The 17,234-nt window shown below is 39.6% G+C and overlaps 1 protein-coding gene across 1 annotated transcript in view; it reads right to left on the bottom strand.

The window, feature by feature from the left end:
- Positions 1 to 17,234, bottom strand: part of BRCA2 (BRCA2 DNA repair associated) — a 42,320-nt gene that overhangs the window by 13,412 nt on the left and 11,674 nt on the right. Inside the window, 7 exon segments of the mRNA XM_064172838.1 lie at positions 2,914 to 3,084; positions 6,206 to 6,393; positions 7,374 to 7,564; positions 8,514 to 8,932; positions 9,176 to 9,245; positions 11,181 to 11,273; positions 12,427 to 17,085. Of these exon segments, the coding sequence (XP_064028908.1) occupies positions 2,914 to 3,084; positions 6,206 to 6,393; positions 7,374 to 7,564; positions 8,514 to 8,932; positions 9,176 to 9,245; positions 11,181 to 11,273; positions 12,427 to 17,085 (5,791 nt within the window).

The raw sequence follows: 17,234 nt of genomic DNA, 5'->3' as shown, positions 1-17,234 counted from the left end.
GGGGAGGGAGTCTTGTACTCTACATCAGTGATAAACTGGAGTCCATGGAGCTCTACCTGGGGATGTGCAATGCAAATACAGAGAGCTCGTGGGTAAAGGTTAAAGGGAAGGCGACATCATAGTAAGAGTCTGCTACAAACCTCCTAATCAGGAATGCAAAGCAGATGAGGCCCTTTACAAACAAATAGGGGAATCTCCACAATCACAGGTCCTGGTCTTCATGGGGAATTCAACCACCCTGACATCTGTTGGAAGTACAACACAGCAGAGCACCAGCAATCTAAGAGATTCCTGGAATGCATTGATGATAACTTCCTCCTTCAAGTGGTAGAGGTAGTCCTCACCAACAAGGAGAGGCTGGTGAGTGAAGTGAAGCTGAAGGGTAGCCTTGGCTGCAGTGACCATGAAATGGTAGAGTTTAAGATCCTCAAGGCATCAAGGAGGGTGCATAGCAAACTCACTGCTCTGGACTTCAGAAAAGCAGATTTCAACCTCTTTGGGGACCTCCTTGGCAGGGTGCCATGGGAAAAAACTCTGGAAGGAAAGGGGGCCCAGGAAAGCTGGTCAGTGTTCAAGGATCACCTCCTCCAGGCTCAGAAGCGATGCATCCCAAAAAAAAGGAAGGCAGGTAAGAACGCCAGGAGGCCTGCATGAATGAATAGAGAGCTCCTGGACACATTTAGATGCAAGAAGAAAGCCTACAGAGAGTGGAAGGAAGGACAGGTAACCTGGGATGAATACAAAGAAATTGTTCATGCAACCAGAGCTCAGAGTAGGAAAGCTAAAGCACAGCTAGAATTAAATCTGGCTAGGGACATAAGGGGAACAGGAAGAACTTCTTCAGGTATATTAGTGAGAAAAGGAGAACAAGGCAGAATGTGGGACCCTTCCAGAAGGGAAATGGAGAGATGGTGACAAAGGATGTGGATAAGGCTGAGGTGCTCAATGACTTCTTTGCCTCAGACTTCAACAGCAAGGGCTCCAGCCATAATGTCCAAGTCCCAGAGGGCAGAAGTAAGGACTGGGAGAAGGAAGATCTGCTCACTATAATTGAGGATCACATTCATGAGCACCTAAGGAATCTGAACGTGAGCAAGTCCCTGGGGCCTGACAAGATCCACCCATGGGTCCTGAGAGAACTGGTGGATGAAATTGCTAAACCACTGTCCATCATATTTGAAAGGTCATGACAGACTGGTGAAGTTCCTGCTGACTGGAAAAGGGCAAACATAATGCCTGCTTTCAAGAAGGGGAAAAAGGATGACCCTGGGAACTACAGACCAGTCAGTCTCACCTCTATGCCTGGCAAGATCATGGAGCACATCCTCCTGAAGGCTCTGCTAAGGCAAATGGAAAACAAAGCAGAGGTGACTGGTGGTAACAAGCAATGGCTTCACCAAGGGCAAATCATGCCTGACAAATCTAGTGGCTTTTTATGATGAAGTCACAGCAACAGCAGACAAGTGAAGGGCAACTGACATCATCTACCTGGACCTGAGTAAGGCATTTGACGATGCCCCACATGACATCCTGGTCACCAAACTGGAAAAGCTCACACTTGATGGGTGGAGCACTGCTGGATAAGCAATTGGCTTCATGGTCACATGCAGACAGTGGTGACCAACAGCACAATGCCCACCTGGAGAACAAGTGGCATTCCTCAGGGTCAGTGCTGTTTAACATCTTTGTCAGTGACACGGACAGAGGAATTGAGTGCAGCCTCAGCAGGTTTGCAGATGACCCCAAGCTGTGTGGCACAGTTGACTTGCTAGAAGGCAAGAATGCCACCCAGAGGGACCTGGACAGGCTGGAGAGGTGGGCCCAGGCCAACATCATGACATTCAACAAGGCCAAGTGTAAGGTCCTGCACCTCGGTCAGCGCAATCCCAAGCACAACTCCAGGCTGGGTGGCAAATGGCTGGAGAGCATTTCCCTGAGGAAAAGGACCTGAGGGTCTGGGTTGATGAAAAGCTCAACACAAGCCAGCAGTGTGCACATGCAGCCCAGGCAGCAACCATGTCCTGCATCAAGAGGAGTGTGACCAGCAGAGCAAGGGAGGTGATTCTCTTTACTCTGCTCTCGTCAGACCCCACCTGGAGTACTGTGTGCAGTTCTGGAGCCCCCCAACACAAGAAGGACATCAAACTGTTCGAGTGAGTCCAGAGGAGGGCCATGAAGATGATCAGAGGGCTGGAGCACCTCTGCTGTGAGGACAGGCTGCAAGAGTTGGGGCTCTTCATCCTGGAGAAGAGAAGGCTTTGAGGAGACCTCATAGTAGCCTTCCAGTATCTGAAGGGGACTTCCAGGCAAGGGTGGGGAGGGACTATTTACAAGGTCTTGTAATGACAGGGCAAGGGGTTATGGGTTTAAACTGGCAGAGGGGAGATTCAAACAAGATGTTAGGAAAGGGTTCTTTCCAGTGAGGGTGGTGAGACAGTGGAATGGGTTGTCTAGGGAGGCTGTGGCTGCTCCCTCCCTGGAGATGTTCAAGGCCAGGTTAGACGAGGTCTTCAGCAACTTGTTCTAGTGGGAGGTGTCTCTGCCTGTGGTGGGTGGTTGAAACTGAATGGTGTTTGAGGTCCCTTCCAACCTAAACCTTTCTTTGATTCTATGAATTCATAATGATTTCTTAAAAGAACAAAATCCATCACATTGGTTCTCCTTAAAACCTGCAGCAAACCTCTGCTTCATCAATACACATGATTAAATACCAGTGTAGCAAAGTAAATGCAATCTAAATTTTTGCACATAACATGCATTATATTTTTAATACTGGTATGTGTACATCTAACAATATAAGCATTTTAATTAACAGTAAATGCAAGCTAGAGGTGCTTATTTTGTAAGACCACGAACTGGAAAGCACACAATATCACAAACTACAACTCTGAATACTTTGCTATATGTACATACCTGTATTTCAACTGCAACAGCACTGTTTCTGGTGTCAAACATCTGTTAGCAAATTCATGTGGAAAAGACACTTCCATGGCTGCCAGTTTCCATACAATCCACCTGTAGTGATTGTAAACCCAGGCCTCTGTTATTAGCTTGGGATCCACGCCGGGAGTGTCACAAAGGGCTCTGCAGACAAATTGTTAATAAATCAACCCGAAATCCACTGTGAGTTTTCACTTGCTTATTTTTCCTAGTATTGTATTCAGTGTCTGCACATTGGCAACACCAACAAAGGGATGTTTATTAGAGTGAAAACAGGAAGGTTACATTTCGTAGCCTGAGATCTGGTTATTGTCTGAAGTTTTGTCATCATATGCTCCAGCAGCAGGCATGTGCATACATGCATCTGTTCTTGGAATGGAGACTTCTGACCCTAGCAGTAGCACCAATGGCATGCTATGCTCTGTCTGCTTCATGCAGTTATGACCACAGCATAGAGGGGCAGAGGTGTGCTCTCCCTTTTTTTTTTAACCTGGAATTTTCTGTTTGCAGTCCATCTCCCTCTACTTCACAGTTTCTGGAGTTGTGGTTTGGGTGTTCTGGTTTTGGTTTTTTGGTGATTGGTTTTTTTTTAAGTAGACATGTGAACAACAAATTTCAAAGAATTTTTAATTGCTGCCAAAGCACTTCCTTCTCTCCACTGAGTGACCATTCAAATGCACTTTCATTCTGTGTCCAAGCTGCACTACCATGATGTGCAGGACTTGGATTGGAAATGTCTATTTTTGACATGACTCATAGTCACTAGGAAGGCTATTTTATTAAAGGAGGAAGAGACCAGAGATTCAAACAGCTGAGCCAATTAGACTGATTAGAACACAAGTCCTATTAAAAGGTCAGTTTCTCACTGTGAGAAAACCTCAGGTTTTTAAGGAAATGTATTGTAGTTGAGTAAGGAAAAGAAACAATTTAAAAGCAAACAAGTTATATATATTGGAAGATAAGAAGCAGGCATGACTATCAAATTAACTATGGCTACATTAGAGGAGAGCAAAGCAGTCTCAGACTTTAGGAGATACTCTGTAATCTTTCATGAAGGACAGTGCAATTCAGGAGTTAAAGACAGAATTCACTTCAAGATTAAAAGCATAAATGCAGATGACTAAAAGCATATATATTCTAGTTGATGGATATCCAGGGATAAAAAGACTGATTCAGCTGACCAACCAGTAGGTGTTTAATCTCAGACATATGCTTCCACTTATGATAAATCCCAATCAGATACAGGAGCTGAAGACAACTGCTACAGCTTGCTCGGCAGACTAGCCGGCATTCAGCATCAGATTGACACTGCCACCTAGAGAACCTATTCAATGATATTCAGCAGTATGTTGGTAACTTCTCTCTCATGTTTCTGAAAAAAATGAATGTGGAAAAAGTTATGTATCTGATGGCCTGACCACATAATCAGGAATAAAATGCTTATGAAACAAGCTACCTCTGGACTACCTAAACCGGCCAATATTTGGCACATTTAGGCATCAGATGTCCTGTGCAAATACTTCCCATTCACAGGAACGTGCCTAGGCAGCAGGGTGAAAATACACTGATTTGAAGGCAGATGCATTGTACCCCAGAGCTCTACTGCTTCTTGACAAAACCTCAAGCCTCATGTTTCCTATCAATTCGTGCAGCAACATTGCTTGTCAGCCTAGAAATAGCAGTTTCACATGAGAAAAATCAGCATGAAGCTCCAGAACACTACACAGGCAAGATGCCCTGCACCATAACTGCACATGGGTGAACATCTCAGACATGTTTTTATGCATTTACTGTGAGTGCTTTGTAGGCACATTCTATCTACCAAGGTTTATCTCCAAAACGTTCAGTACTGATGTAACTGCTGGAGGCAAACACAGAATTGGGGATGGCATCACCAACAGCAAAACAGCACAAGAAACGATTTAGGTCAAGTTCTGCATACTCTGCCTCCATGTCCCAAAGTTGTCCAGGCGATGCCACTGTGTGCAAAATGGAACCATGTGAGGATTAGCTTTTCCTTACTGTCATTAGAAAAAAAACCCCCACAATCAAGAATCATAGAATCATAACAGAAAGCAATCTTTTTTTCATGAGTACAAACCACTTTGTGGAAGTACACATCTTTTTTCCATATTGGCTCACTGGCACCAACTTTACCAATTCAATCTTTCAAGTATAAGCAGTCCCTGAGCTTGGGACAGACCTATCTCTGCTGAGCTTTGGTAATGGGAAGCAAATATTGCAAACCTCTTGAATTCTCATACTATGTAGGTTGGCAATGCATGGTTGACTACAAATAATACTCAAATATAAGTCCCTGCCTTGAGTATTTGTGTGAGCGCATACCGACAGTGCCACTGACTTGAACAAGACCATCTCAAATTAATGGCAAATATCAGAAAATAATGGTTAAGTATTTTATGAAGTTTTGCTGGAATAACCATGCACTGGTTGTTCCTTGTTCTGTTCTACACACTCTTGATGAAGTTATAATGTACAAATGTGGTTATAGTAAAGCAAAAAATAATTTTAATCAAAGTGTTTAAGAAAGATGCACTTCATACAAACACTTTGTTTTCATCTGATTTAAATGATCTGCAAAAGGAGGGAGAGAAGGACCACGACAAGTGAAAGAACAAGGATTGTTTCTGCACCTTTCATTTCTTTCTTTTGTTGGTTCTTACATGCACTCAAGAAAACCCTTCAAATGAAGCTGTGAGTTTTACTATTGAAGTATTGGCTTCCTTCAAATAATACATCAGCTTTAAAATTTGCACTGAATACAAATAATCACATTTTCAGTCCTGTCTTGCCAAAGAAGGCTTAAGCACCTCCTTAATCAACCTTCATTTCCTCTAGAGTCCAACAGATGTAAATCCTTTTCCACTTGAACTAGAAAAAACAAAACCACAAAAAGAAACAAACCCCCACAACCCTGCCCTGTTTCTGCTACTTAAACAAAATAGCAACGTGCTGAATCAATAGGCAATACCAATATTTTTCTACACCCTTTTCACTGCTGAAGAATCCCCAGAAATTTTCTAAATTGACTTTGTGAGTTTTCTGTAATGGTCAGTGAAGCTCATCAACAACCTTAGCCTTCACATAGTAAATTTACAGTCCTACAAGATTTTTATTTACATTCATAGGTGTACTAGAAATGCCTAGTAAAAAAAGCAGTCAAAATCAGTTCACTGTTTTGGATTTATTCCAGGGGATAAGAGAATAAATAGCATACTTTTCTGAAGGTCGTAAGTAACAGTACCTGTAAAACTCCTTTTTTCCAGCTTTTCCATCATCTGTAGGTATTAGCCATCCTCCATCAGCAAGCTGAATCCCATTTCCAGCTAATAAATATTCCTTACTGACAAAGTCTTTGATGAGAAACTGGAAAGATTCTGCATTTGTGCTGTTAACTTTTATGCAGTGTTTTGAAACACCGTACATATAAAGCTGTAAAAAATAGATGAAAAAGACAAAATAATGACAATGCAGTAAGAATTCAGCTAGGAAATTTTATATCCAGCATTTAAATAAAGTCTTTCCTTAAAGCTGAGACAGCTCTTGTCTGACTTTGTAATTTTGCACATAATCCAAGGAATATAGAGGCATTCTCAGCAATTATTGTAGCAGAACAGCATCACAGTGTGCTTTAGAAGTGTTGAAAAGAATTCTATAGACTTTGTATCTTCACTGTACCAAAAGCAAGGGTCTTAGATACCTAAGCTGCAATTTTAACTGTTGTCTTAAAACAGCCATTCACGTGGGTTAAAAGACAACAGCAGTTATAACAGGTGGGTCGTTGTTTGATGCCTCTCTTCTTTGATTATAGCACTACAGAGACAGAGAGAGTTGGGGGTCTTCAGCCTGGAGAAGAGAAGGCTTTGAGAAGACCTCATAGTAGCCTTCCAGTATCTGAAGGGGGCCTACAGGAAGGGTGGGGAGAGACTATATACAAGGTCTTGTAATGACAGGACAAGGGGTAATGAGCTTAAATTGGAAGACAGGAGATTCAAACTAGATGTTAGGAAAGGGTTCTTTACAGTGAGGTGGTGAGACACTGGAATGAGTTGCCCAGGGAGGCTGTGGATGCTCTCTCTCTGGAGGTGTTCAAGGCCAGGTTGGACAAGGCCTTGAGCAACCTCTTCTAGTGGGAGGTGTCCCTGCCTATGGCAGAGGGTTGGAACTGGACGATGTTTGAAGTCCCTTCCAACCTAAACCATTCTATGATTTATGACACTTATGGTTTGTAATAGTCTAAAAATTTACGGATATGCAAAGGTACTTAAAAACTTTGGCAAACAGTACAAAAGCTACTGTAAATACCACCCTCAGAAGGAAAAGCTTATCTATTCAAAAGCTACTGAGCTTCTGTTTGCTTGTCTTAAGAAACAGATCCCCAGAAAGACATATGGTTAAAAACATCAATATACCTCTTCTGCAGAATAAAAACTAGGAGATTTCTCTTCTACTGCAGCTTTCAGAGAGATTCTGTTTCTTGCAGATGTTTTAATGACATAAAGACTGCCTGGCTGTGAGCTGATATTTTGCTTGTATTTCTTTTTAATTCTCATTTCCTGCAAATCTCTGGCACAGCAGAGATTTGTCATCATCTTGACCATAGCTGCAAAGAAGAAAAAAACAACAAACAAAACTAAAACAATCAGCAACTTTTAACAGACTATATCAGTTGAATATATACGGTCATACTATAAAAGCTGGTTCAGAGAAGTGTATTTTCTAAGCCCCTCTGCAGACGTTTTAGAAACTGTGGCAGTCTAAATAGTCTACATTTAATGCATTTTAAAAAGCAGTTTTTACTGAAAGCATTAAAATAAAACATATTCATGTCACATAAATAAGTGTCTGAACTATGCTTAAATTTACATGTTTTCCTCAGACTAAATTCTTCTCTTCATAGAAAAGTCCAAATGAAGATAAATTAGTTGATGATGACTACCAAGTCTGTAATCCTGAGACTTTTGACTTGCAAATACAGGACCTGTTGCTGAAAACATTCATGCACCTGTTCAAACACACACAATTAGTCCTGAAAAAAATCCAGATTATTTGACTGTGATAGTTACAGAAATTGCACACACTGGAACATTCAAGAGAGCTTAGAAGGCAAAAGCCCACATGGTAAACAAAGTCAAAAAGTTGAGCATTTAAATTCTGTGTCTTTGAAAATGACACAATTAACCATTAATATGGTAGTCTACTTTTTAATGAGAAAACAGAATGAAACCAAGTTTCTGTAACTGAAGTACAGCATGGCTGTTCCTAGAATATTTTACTCAAGAGGTATTTAAAAACAAGTATCTAATGAAGCATAAGCCATTTGCTTCTGAAGCTTTGTGTAAAAACACATTTCTTATATTCTTAACTTTGGAGATGATTTGCAGATGCTTTATTAGAAGTGCAGTATAAAATACCCATATCTATTTCCTATTTTTCCTGAAAAATAAACACACCAGAAACTTGCAGTGTTTTTCTAGTTAAAAAAAAAATAAATCTGCCAAACCCTTAAAAGTTCAATTCACAATACTTAAGTAATCAGAATCTGAAAATACCTAAATTGTTGTTTTCTAGGTCAGCGTCTGCTGCGTGCTGGATGCGAGACTGGCAATCCTGAGGTTCAGTAGTGTTTTGTTCCATTGTGACCTGATTTAATTCTGTCTCTTCAGCCCTATTTTTAATGATAGGCGAGTCACATTTTTTGCTGGTGCCTTCTTCACCTGTTGAAAATGTCAGCTTGGTTTTGAAGGGTGGAATGAAAGTTTTTGTAGTTTTGCCGGATTTGTACAAACTTCTTGTTTCTTTATTCTCTTTTGATGAGGCCTTACATGGAGTTGAAACCTCTGAAGTACCATTTGAAGACTGCCTCAGTGCACAGTGCTGAAAAATGGCAGGTTTAGATTTGAATCCTTTCAGGTCTTGATCTGGTAGAGTAAGAGTAGGATTCTTGACTTCTTGTCTTTCTGTAGTAGCCCTACGGAGATGAAAACATTTAAACATACAAGTTTCAGCTCCTTCATCAAAATTTGTCATGATTGTTATGTTTTCAATGTACTAATACAAACCTTTAACACTGCAGCAACAAAAAGACAAAATATCAGTCTTGACATTTAAAATACCTTAATTACTACCATACATGTTTTTTAAAGTTACAGGCACTTGTGAGTTTTTAAGAAGCTGCATGAGAAGAACTCTAAGCATATGATAAACTTCTCACCCAAAAGGCCGACAAGTCATGGGCTTTAAAGGAACATGGTAGATAAATTTTCTTCGGTCTTTGAAAATGCCTGTGAGAGAATTAGAAAAAAGAATTGAATTAATACATCACATAGATAATTACAGCACATGTTTTTTTTTTTCTATAGAACTGTTATAAATGCATAGACATTTCCAGAATAGATTCAAACACTTTTGGGTGGGTCTTTTAATAGAATCATAGAACGGTCTGGGTTGGAAGTGACCTCCAGAAGTCATCTAGTTCAACCTATCTGCAGTCTGCAGGGACATCCTCCACTAGATTATATTGCTCAGAGCCCTGTCAAGCCTCACCTTGGAGATCTCCAAGCATGGGGCCTCAACTACATCCCTTGGCAACCTGTTGCAGTGTTCTACCACCCCCATAGTAAAGAGCTTGTTCCTAACATCCAATCTAAATCTACTCTTCTCTAGTTTGAAGCCATTGCTCCTCATCCTATCACCACAGGCCTTTGTAAACAGTCTCTCTTCATCCTTCTTGTACCACTTCAGGTACTGGAAGGCCACTAATAGATGTCCCTGGAACCTTCTCTCCTCCAGGCTGAACAACCCCAGCTCCCTCAGCCTGTTGTAGGAGTGATGTTTCAGCGCCTTGTTTTCATTTTTGGGCGGGTATTTTTTTGTCATTGCTTGGTTTTGTTTTGGATTTTGTTAATTTTTTTTGGGGGGGGTTTCTTGTGATTTTGGTGAGGTTTTGATGGTGGTGGTGGTTTGGGTTTTTTTCTAAAAACCAAACCAAACCAACCTTTGTATAAAACATCTTCACACTAGTTGCAGAAAGCTCTAAAGGGTTTGTGCACAATGCATAATTCTTACAGGTTTCTATTTTGTGAGGCTGCAAGATGTCAGATAGGTAATTTCAGGTAGGATCACATTGAATTTAGAACTCCTTTAGCAACTTTAAAAAAAATTACAACAGAAAAGTGCACATTGCACAAACTGCTCCTTCCATCACTGAAGTACACTGTTATCTTGGAATTATCAACATAACTAAATCATGTCTGCTTGGAATTTAAACTCATTTGTGCTATGCCCTTGGGATGCAAAAAGGAAGCTGCATATAAGAAGTCACATATACAAGATGCCACATGTTCTACAAGTAAAACTGTGCTGGAGATTAGAATGGTTTTCAGTTGTCCCATCAAATAACACTGTTCAAACCCTGCTTGCAGGGTAGGATAGTATTTATGTATGAAGGGTTTGAAATTGTTCTCCAGCAGGAACTTACGAATTCCACTAAAAACTTTAAATCACGGGGTTTATGCTTAGAACAGCTTTTGGATAGCTTTCAGGAATCAATATACTGGCTAAACCAATATATTTGATATATCCTGCTACTGCATCTAAGTGACAGCATGCACTACTTAGAATGAACAAGTTCCTCAAAAAATCAGCTTATCCCATAATCGAATGCCATAGTCCAAATCATATTATCCTAATCACTGGCTAGCCTCACATGAAGCATCACCTCACATATTCGAACCTTGATTACACTTTCATAAGCCTCCTTATTACTGGCTAGAAAGTATTAAAAGCATCTGTATTGTAGACATCTACCAGGAGGATATTTTTCAGAAACTATTTTATGATGAAATCACTACTACCGTCTCATTTTCCTGTAGATACAGTATTTGAGAAATTAAAGATCAATATAATATATTCTTCCTGCTGACACCAGAATTTGTGAGAACCTGAATGAATTCCTATTGACCTGAAAATTAAACCAGAGTTTTTGCAGAAGCAGTACATCATAATATACTTAGAATCTACATAATAAAGCATACCATTAATGATGTGATTTCAAGTTGGCAGAGACATTACCTTGGCAGTTTCCCTAAATTTCCATGACTATATTGATAAAAGAAGCAGCTAAAACAGTCACATGTTAGTTTATTGGAAATTAAAGAATTCTAAAGATAACAATCAACATCACATTAGTACTTAGAACACAAGATAACTAAAATTACCATCAGGAGTGCTTTTTGAAGCTTTCAAAGATCTGGGATGATTCTCTGTTCTGTTAAATTCAAGCAGTAGCTGTCTTTTAATTGGAGGTTCTCCTAGGACAAACCACAGATTTTTAAAAGTTATGTTCCTTTTATATTCAGTTTCTCACCAATCCTACATAAATTCATTACAAATTCTAAACAAAACGTTCCAGAAGTCAAAGGAAGCAGAAACAAGTGTCCAGAACACACATCTGTATGAAAAAGCCTTTTCCAACACAGGGCTACTTCGCCACAACTTGCGGAAGCTTCTGCACAGTGACTGTATATTGGGTTACCAAGACTCCATATAATGAAGCCTGTTACAGGATGTTTTCTGGTCAGTAGGTCTGTTCTGTGCAAATCAAAGTCTGTGAGCCTTATGGTATCAAACATACTCAATACACTCTGCCTCAGAAAGTGCACCACAATGGACTTCAGCAGCACAGCTCACCTACATCTATTTTGTTCTCCCAGTAATCAGAGTCCTACAGAATTCTAAGAGCATGTAACACACTTTTTACAGAAGTTGTAGCTAAGGATATGGTTTGTCTGTGGCATGGCTGTTTCAAGTTGGAGTGATGGAGTCCTATCTGCCTTCCCTGAACTTCCTCAAACTTTCCCACACTAGCCTGCCCAAGCTTTGTGCAGCTAGACGGTGACTCTGCTGCCATCTACCCCTCCATAAATACTTTTCAGCTAGTCCAAGCCCCATGACAGGTCTGGATGATTGCAAGCATTAAGTGCCAATGCCTCAGCTCTGAGACAGATCGGTTCAGATGGTAAGAAACTGTACTTTTAGACCACTGATTACTTATCAAATCAGAATAACAGTCTCAATACAGGTGAAATCTTGTCCTCGCACATAATGCACAAAAAGGTTAAAATGGAAATAGTACTACTCATTTCTCAAATTAAAAACACCACTAGATTTGTGCAGAGAAGAAAACCAAGGGAAAGTCTGCTCAGAAAAACAGAGCACCAGCTTTCTTCCATAAATTTATGGTAAAACAGCAAAACCTGCACACCTTCAAAATTACCAACCACAAATTTAGTTTAGTACTTCACATTTAAGGCTGGAAAGAGTGGATGAATAATGGCCTGCCACAAAAATTTCTGTCATTGACTCCTAGGGAAAGATCTTTAACTTCTGTGTGACCCAAAAAACTCCTCCTACAACCCACTGTGCAGAAATACGGAGTTGAACATATGTAAAGCAAAGACCTACCGAGTAAGTTTTGTTCTTCAATGCGCCTCTTCCCAAAGCTTTTATCCAGTCTGCCACCGAAGGACTGCACAGTATTAGTTTGTATTCCAGAATTTGAAAGACTATCTTCCATAAAAGCTCTTGCACTTTCTACAGCTTCCACGTCCAAGTAGTTTTTTGGAGTTTGAAGAATGTTAATTTCTGCTTTAGCAGTAGCACTGCATGAAGTCACTTCAGATTCTCTTCTCATTTCCAGATTCAGCTGCCCTTTTCTGAAAGGCCTAGTTTCCTCTTGCTGACAGTTATTTTTAATTGACAACTGCTTGTTTCTTTTACTATTTGGCATGAATTCAGGCATTTTGACATGGTGAGCGCTTGCAAAAGACTTTACTTCCTTAGGGTAGATGCTTTTTAAGTCAGAGTCTTCATTGCAGCTATTTTGAATTTGGGATTCTGAGGCCATTCCATCAGTTAAAGATTTTACATGTTGACCACTCTCTTTAGTTGAATCAAGTTGATCTGCAATGCAAAGCTCGCCGCTCAAAAAGTCAGATTCTTTTAAAATTGCCTTTGCTTTTTGATAAGCACTTTTAGAGACTGTTACCTGCTTTCCACTTGCAGTGCTGAAGCCAAATGCAGGAGTTGAAATCAATTCAGCGCTGGAGTTTTCTTCCCCTTTTGGCAATACCATCTGCATTTTCCCAGGAACTACTTCAGTGTGCATTTTAGACTTTTCAACATTTTTCTCACCTAAAAATGTTTCTTGTGCATTCGATGACTGATTACCTTCCATTTCAGCGAAAAGCTGTCTAGCTCTCCTGAGTGACTCTTCTGATAGTTGTACAGGCTTACCACTTGCTGTACTAAAAAAACCAAGATTGCTTGTACAAGAATCCAACTGCTTTGTCTGCTTATCTGCAACAGTCATGTGCCCTGAAGGCTTCATATTCTGTTGAAAGTGTTGCCTCTGAGAATTCAAAAGAGAGTTTGCATCTGCAACTGTGTTTCTATCATGAATGACAGAAGAGGAAATTCCAGCAATTTCTGATTGATTAGTTTTTGAGTTGGTCTCAATTTCATATTTTACAGTTTTGCTATAGTCTTCTTTAAACATTTGTCTGACTCTTGCTAGCACACTTTCTGAAACAGGAACTGTTTCACCTTTTGCTGTGCTAAACACAATTTGTTTCAGATCACCCTTTTGATTTTCAACATTAAGTGTTGTTTCTTTTAACCTGGTTAAATTACTCTCATCTTCAGTAAGACTGACCAGAGACTGGTTTTGGCAGGCATTAACTGTGGTGTTTGCAAAGTGGTTTGTAGTAGCACAAGGTTTATTTAAATGTTCCAAGTCAAGTTCTTTATGGTCACAGTTCAAAGAGTTACTTTCCAGGGTTAGGAGAAGGGATTGATTAGATTTACTGTTACCATCCTCAACAAATAGAATACTTTTTACATGTCCAGGCACAGAATTATCTTCAGGGTCATTTGATACTTCCATTGCATGCAGATACGCATCAGACTGCACAGGCAAATCACGCATGTTTTCTGAATCACCCCTCTTTTTTGGCAAGCACTCCGTCTCTCTCTCTGCAAACAGCTTTCCATCTTCAGACAAATGTGTTCTACTTAAAGCATGACTCTCCTGGACAGAAAGAGATTCAAATTCTGACTGTCCAGGTCTGACAACAGCTTTTTTATGCATATATGAAGTTAATAAATTTCTCTCACAATCTTCACGTAGATTAACAAATCTACCTGATTTAACGGTATCAAGAATCACAGCACATGTAATGGGACTGTCCTCTACTACCTGCTTAAATTGACCTCCAGGTTCTTCAGGAACAAGTTTTCTATTAAGCTCTTCTGAATCACATTGAGAAATGCTTTCAATACATAAATCACAGTCTTTGACACAGTTTTTACCACATCTCTTCTTCTTTATAAGGTTCTCAAAATTATCATTATGTTCCCTCCCTACATCAAGGTTTTCAGCAAAAAATTGTTTAGCTTTACCTAAAAATTCATCAGCAACTGTTATCTTCTTGCCACTAGCAGTATGGAAACCAGTCAGGTAACTCCCTTTCACTTCATTGTTTTCACCACACACCTGCTGAAAAAGTGTTTGATCACGAGGGGAAGAATCAGTTTTTATTCTGCTTTCATTCATGCACAGGTTCTTATCATGTGTGGCATCTTCTCCTTCCATATTTTCACAAGTAGTCTTTTGTGTATCAGAGTTCTCCGAAACGTTCACATCTCTTTCTCCACATGGTACACTGAACAAGCGTAGAGAATGAGCTAAAGCTGCATCAGAAATGGATACATCAGCAGCAGCTGGAGTTTGCCACTTTTGTGACCAGTGTTCATTTTCTTTTCTGTCTTCTCCTTTCTGGTTAGGAAACAGGCTTTCCATTTCATCTGATATACTTAAACTATGCCTTTCTGCAGTTGTAGTAACATCATCTAGACATGTTACATCTAATGAGTCTTCTTGGAAACTACCTTCAACTTGGCCATCTCCTTGATTCAAAACCTGTTTGGAAGTTTGAGGATTCTGGTAATGTTTTTTAATGGATGACAGACCATTGATGATAGTGTTAGTACTACTGAAAACAACATTTTCATTATCATTTATTGATATTTTTGTTTGATTTTCCCTCCCTTCCTTGAACAGTGTACTAATATTTTCCTCATTCTCTTTCTGTGCAGAGTGGGAAATGGAATCTAAGTGGGAAACGGAATCTAAGTGGGAAACACCAGTTGGGCTTTTGAAATCTGAAACACAAACTGTTTTTCCTTTGTTTCCTTTTGTCGGGCCTCTGGCAAAACTGCAGTTAGAAGACATATGCCTATTTGTACCATGACATCTAATACTAGTTTCAGAAGATGTAAACAAATACTTATCGTCATCCAAGTCCCTGAAAAGCCCTGCAGATCTGGTCAAAGCTTCCTTAGAAATTGTTATTTTTTTACCTCCAGCAGAAGTAAAGCCCACAAAATCGGAAAAGCTGTCCTGTCCTGCTGCTGGAAAGCTTCCATTCGATATTCTACCTTCATTTCTGTCTAACTGTGCAAAAGCCATCTTTTCATTATTTTTCTTGAAAACCACAGCATTTTCTTTTTCATATTCCACCACTTTAGAGTCTTTGTTTACATCTTCCTGCTTAGTACAATACCTGCCTTTTTTAATTTCAGATTTAAAAGTGCTATAAAAATCAGCACCTTCCCTTGTTTCTGAAGTATTTTCCACATTTGTAAATCCTTCTCTTTCTACAGTTCCAAAGTGCTGAAAGATATGACCTTGTAGCGTGTCACTTTGTTTTCTAAACTGCGTAAATTCAAACTGACTACCTGTTTCTTCTAGAATGCTAGAAAGTTCAGCAATTTCAGCTTCTTGACTTGCTGTCAAAGTCTGGTTTGTTTCTTGCAAGGATTGTTGACTTCCAGGAAAACTTTTATACACGGCAGCTTTATGTGAAATAATCTGTGTATCCCTGGGCTTGAGAAAACTTGTCTGTGAAGTTAAAGAATCAGGTAAATTACTGCCCAGCTTGCTTTCTGAATCTGAGAAAAACTTACTCTCTTTTTGAACTTGATTTGAAAAGCTCTGGACTTCTTCATCAGAAGAGATTTCAAAGTATTCATTTTCAATATCCTTGAACAGCATTCTGCCTTTTGCTATACTGTCTTCAGAGAATTTAATCTTCTTATTTGAAGCAGTCTGAAAGCCACCAAAGCCCAGATTCAAACTGCATGCATTAAGATTTCTTGATGATTTCCTTTTATGCTTTGACTTTGTGCTGGAATACATAGATGCTACTTGTTTATCTTCAGAGATCACTTCATTTAAAGAAGTATCATCTATACAATCTACCAATTCTTTAGCATTTTCTACAGCTACATTATTGCAAGCAGCTGCTTGACGGTTTTCATTGTTATAAACTAACTTTGACCCTTGATTTTCATCTATGACTTCAGAAAAGACAGCTGCATCCGTTTTGTCCCTTTGTTTTAATCCAGTACTACAATTTTCTGAGCACTTCAATCCCAAAGGTCCAAGTACTTCACTACAGTCAACTACTGACTGGCCTGCAGCATGTACTCCATTAGTGACTACTTTATTGTGACAATTGCTACTGACTCCATTTATGCTAAAGTTGACTGAACTCAAAGTATTATTGATGCCACCACTTGTCACAGATGTAATGTTATGGTGCGTATCAGTCAGGTGTTCTTTATCCCTAGGAGATGGCCACCTGAGATGTTCTTTAAGGTTCTGAGGTACAGCAGCTCCATCATTCACACCAGCACTCTCAGACTTGTCTTTCTCATCCTTCTCTAAGCAGCAGCCTTTATGGAGCAATCTGGAATGTTTTCTTGCCATGAGGCAGGCTGAAGTTAGAACTTTACGCTTGATATTTGAAATTACTTCACTATTTAAAGAATCAGTTGTTTCTTCTTTCTGTGTGTTACACAGTTCTAAACACTTTAATGATGTTGCAGGCTGATCCTCTCTTGCATTTTCCCTCAAGTCCCTCAGGTCTTGTCCCTTCAGCCTGTCACTGAAGGAATTATCAGAAGAGTTATCCATTATATCCACTTTTAAAGTACAAGTGCTGAAATTATTTTCTTTGATATCTGATTGCAAATGCTTTCTCTCAGCAAGAAGCAAGCAGTCTACAAGAGAAGACATTGCAGACAAAAAGAGTTAATAAAGTAGTTCTCATTTAAAACAAACGCAAAATCAGACCTTCACAAAATTCTGGCCTATAAGATCATTTCTGCACATGCTTAACAGTGGTAACGTAAATGACTTTCATTTTCAA

Source organism: Pogoniulus pusillus, chromosome 3 (genome assembly GCF_015220805.1).
Source record: "Pogoniulus pusillus isolate bPogPus1 chromosome 3, bPogPus1.pri, whole genome shotgun sequence".
NCBI lineage: Eukaryota > Metazoa > Chordata > Aves > Piciformes > Lybiidae > Pogoniulus > Pogoniulus pusillus.
The sequence above is the reverse complement of the archived record's forward strand: the minus strand, read 5'-3'. Positions and strand labels throughout refer to the sequence as shown.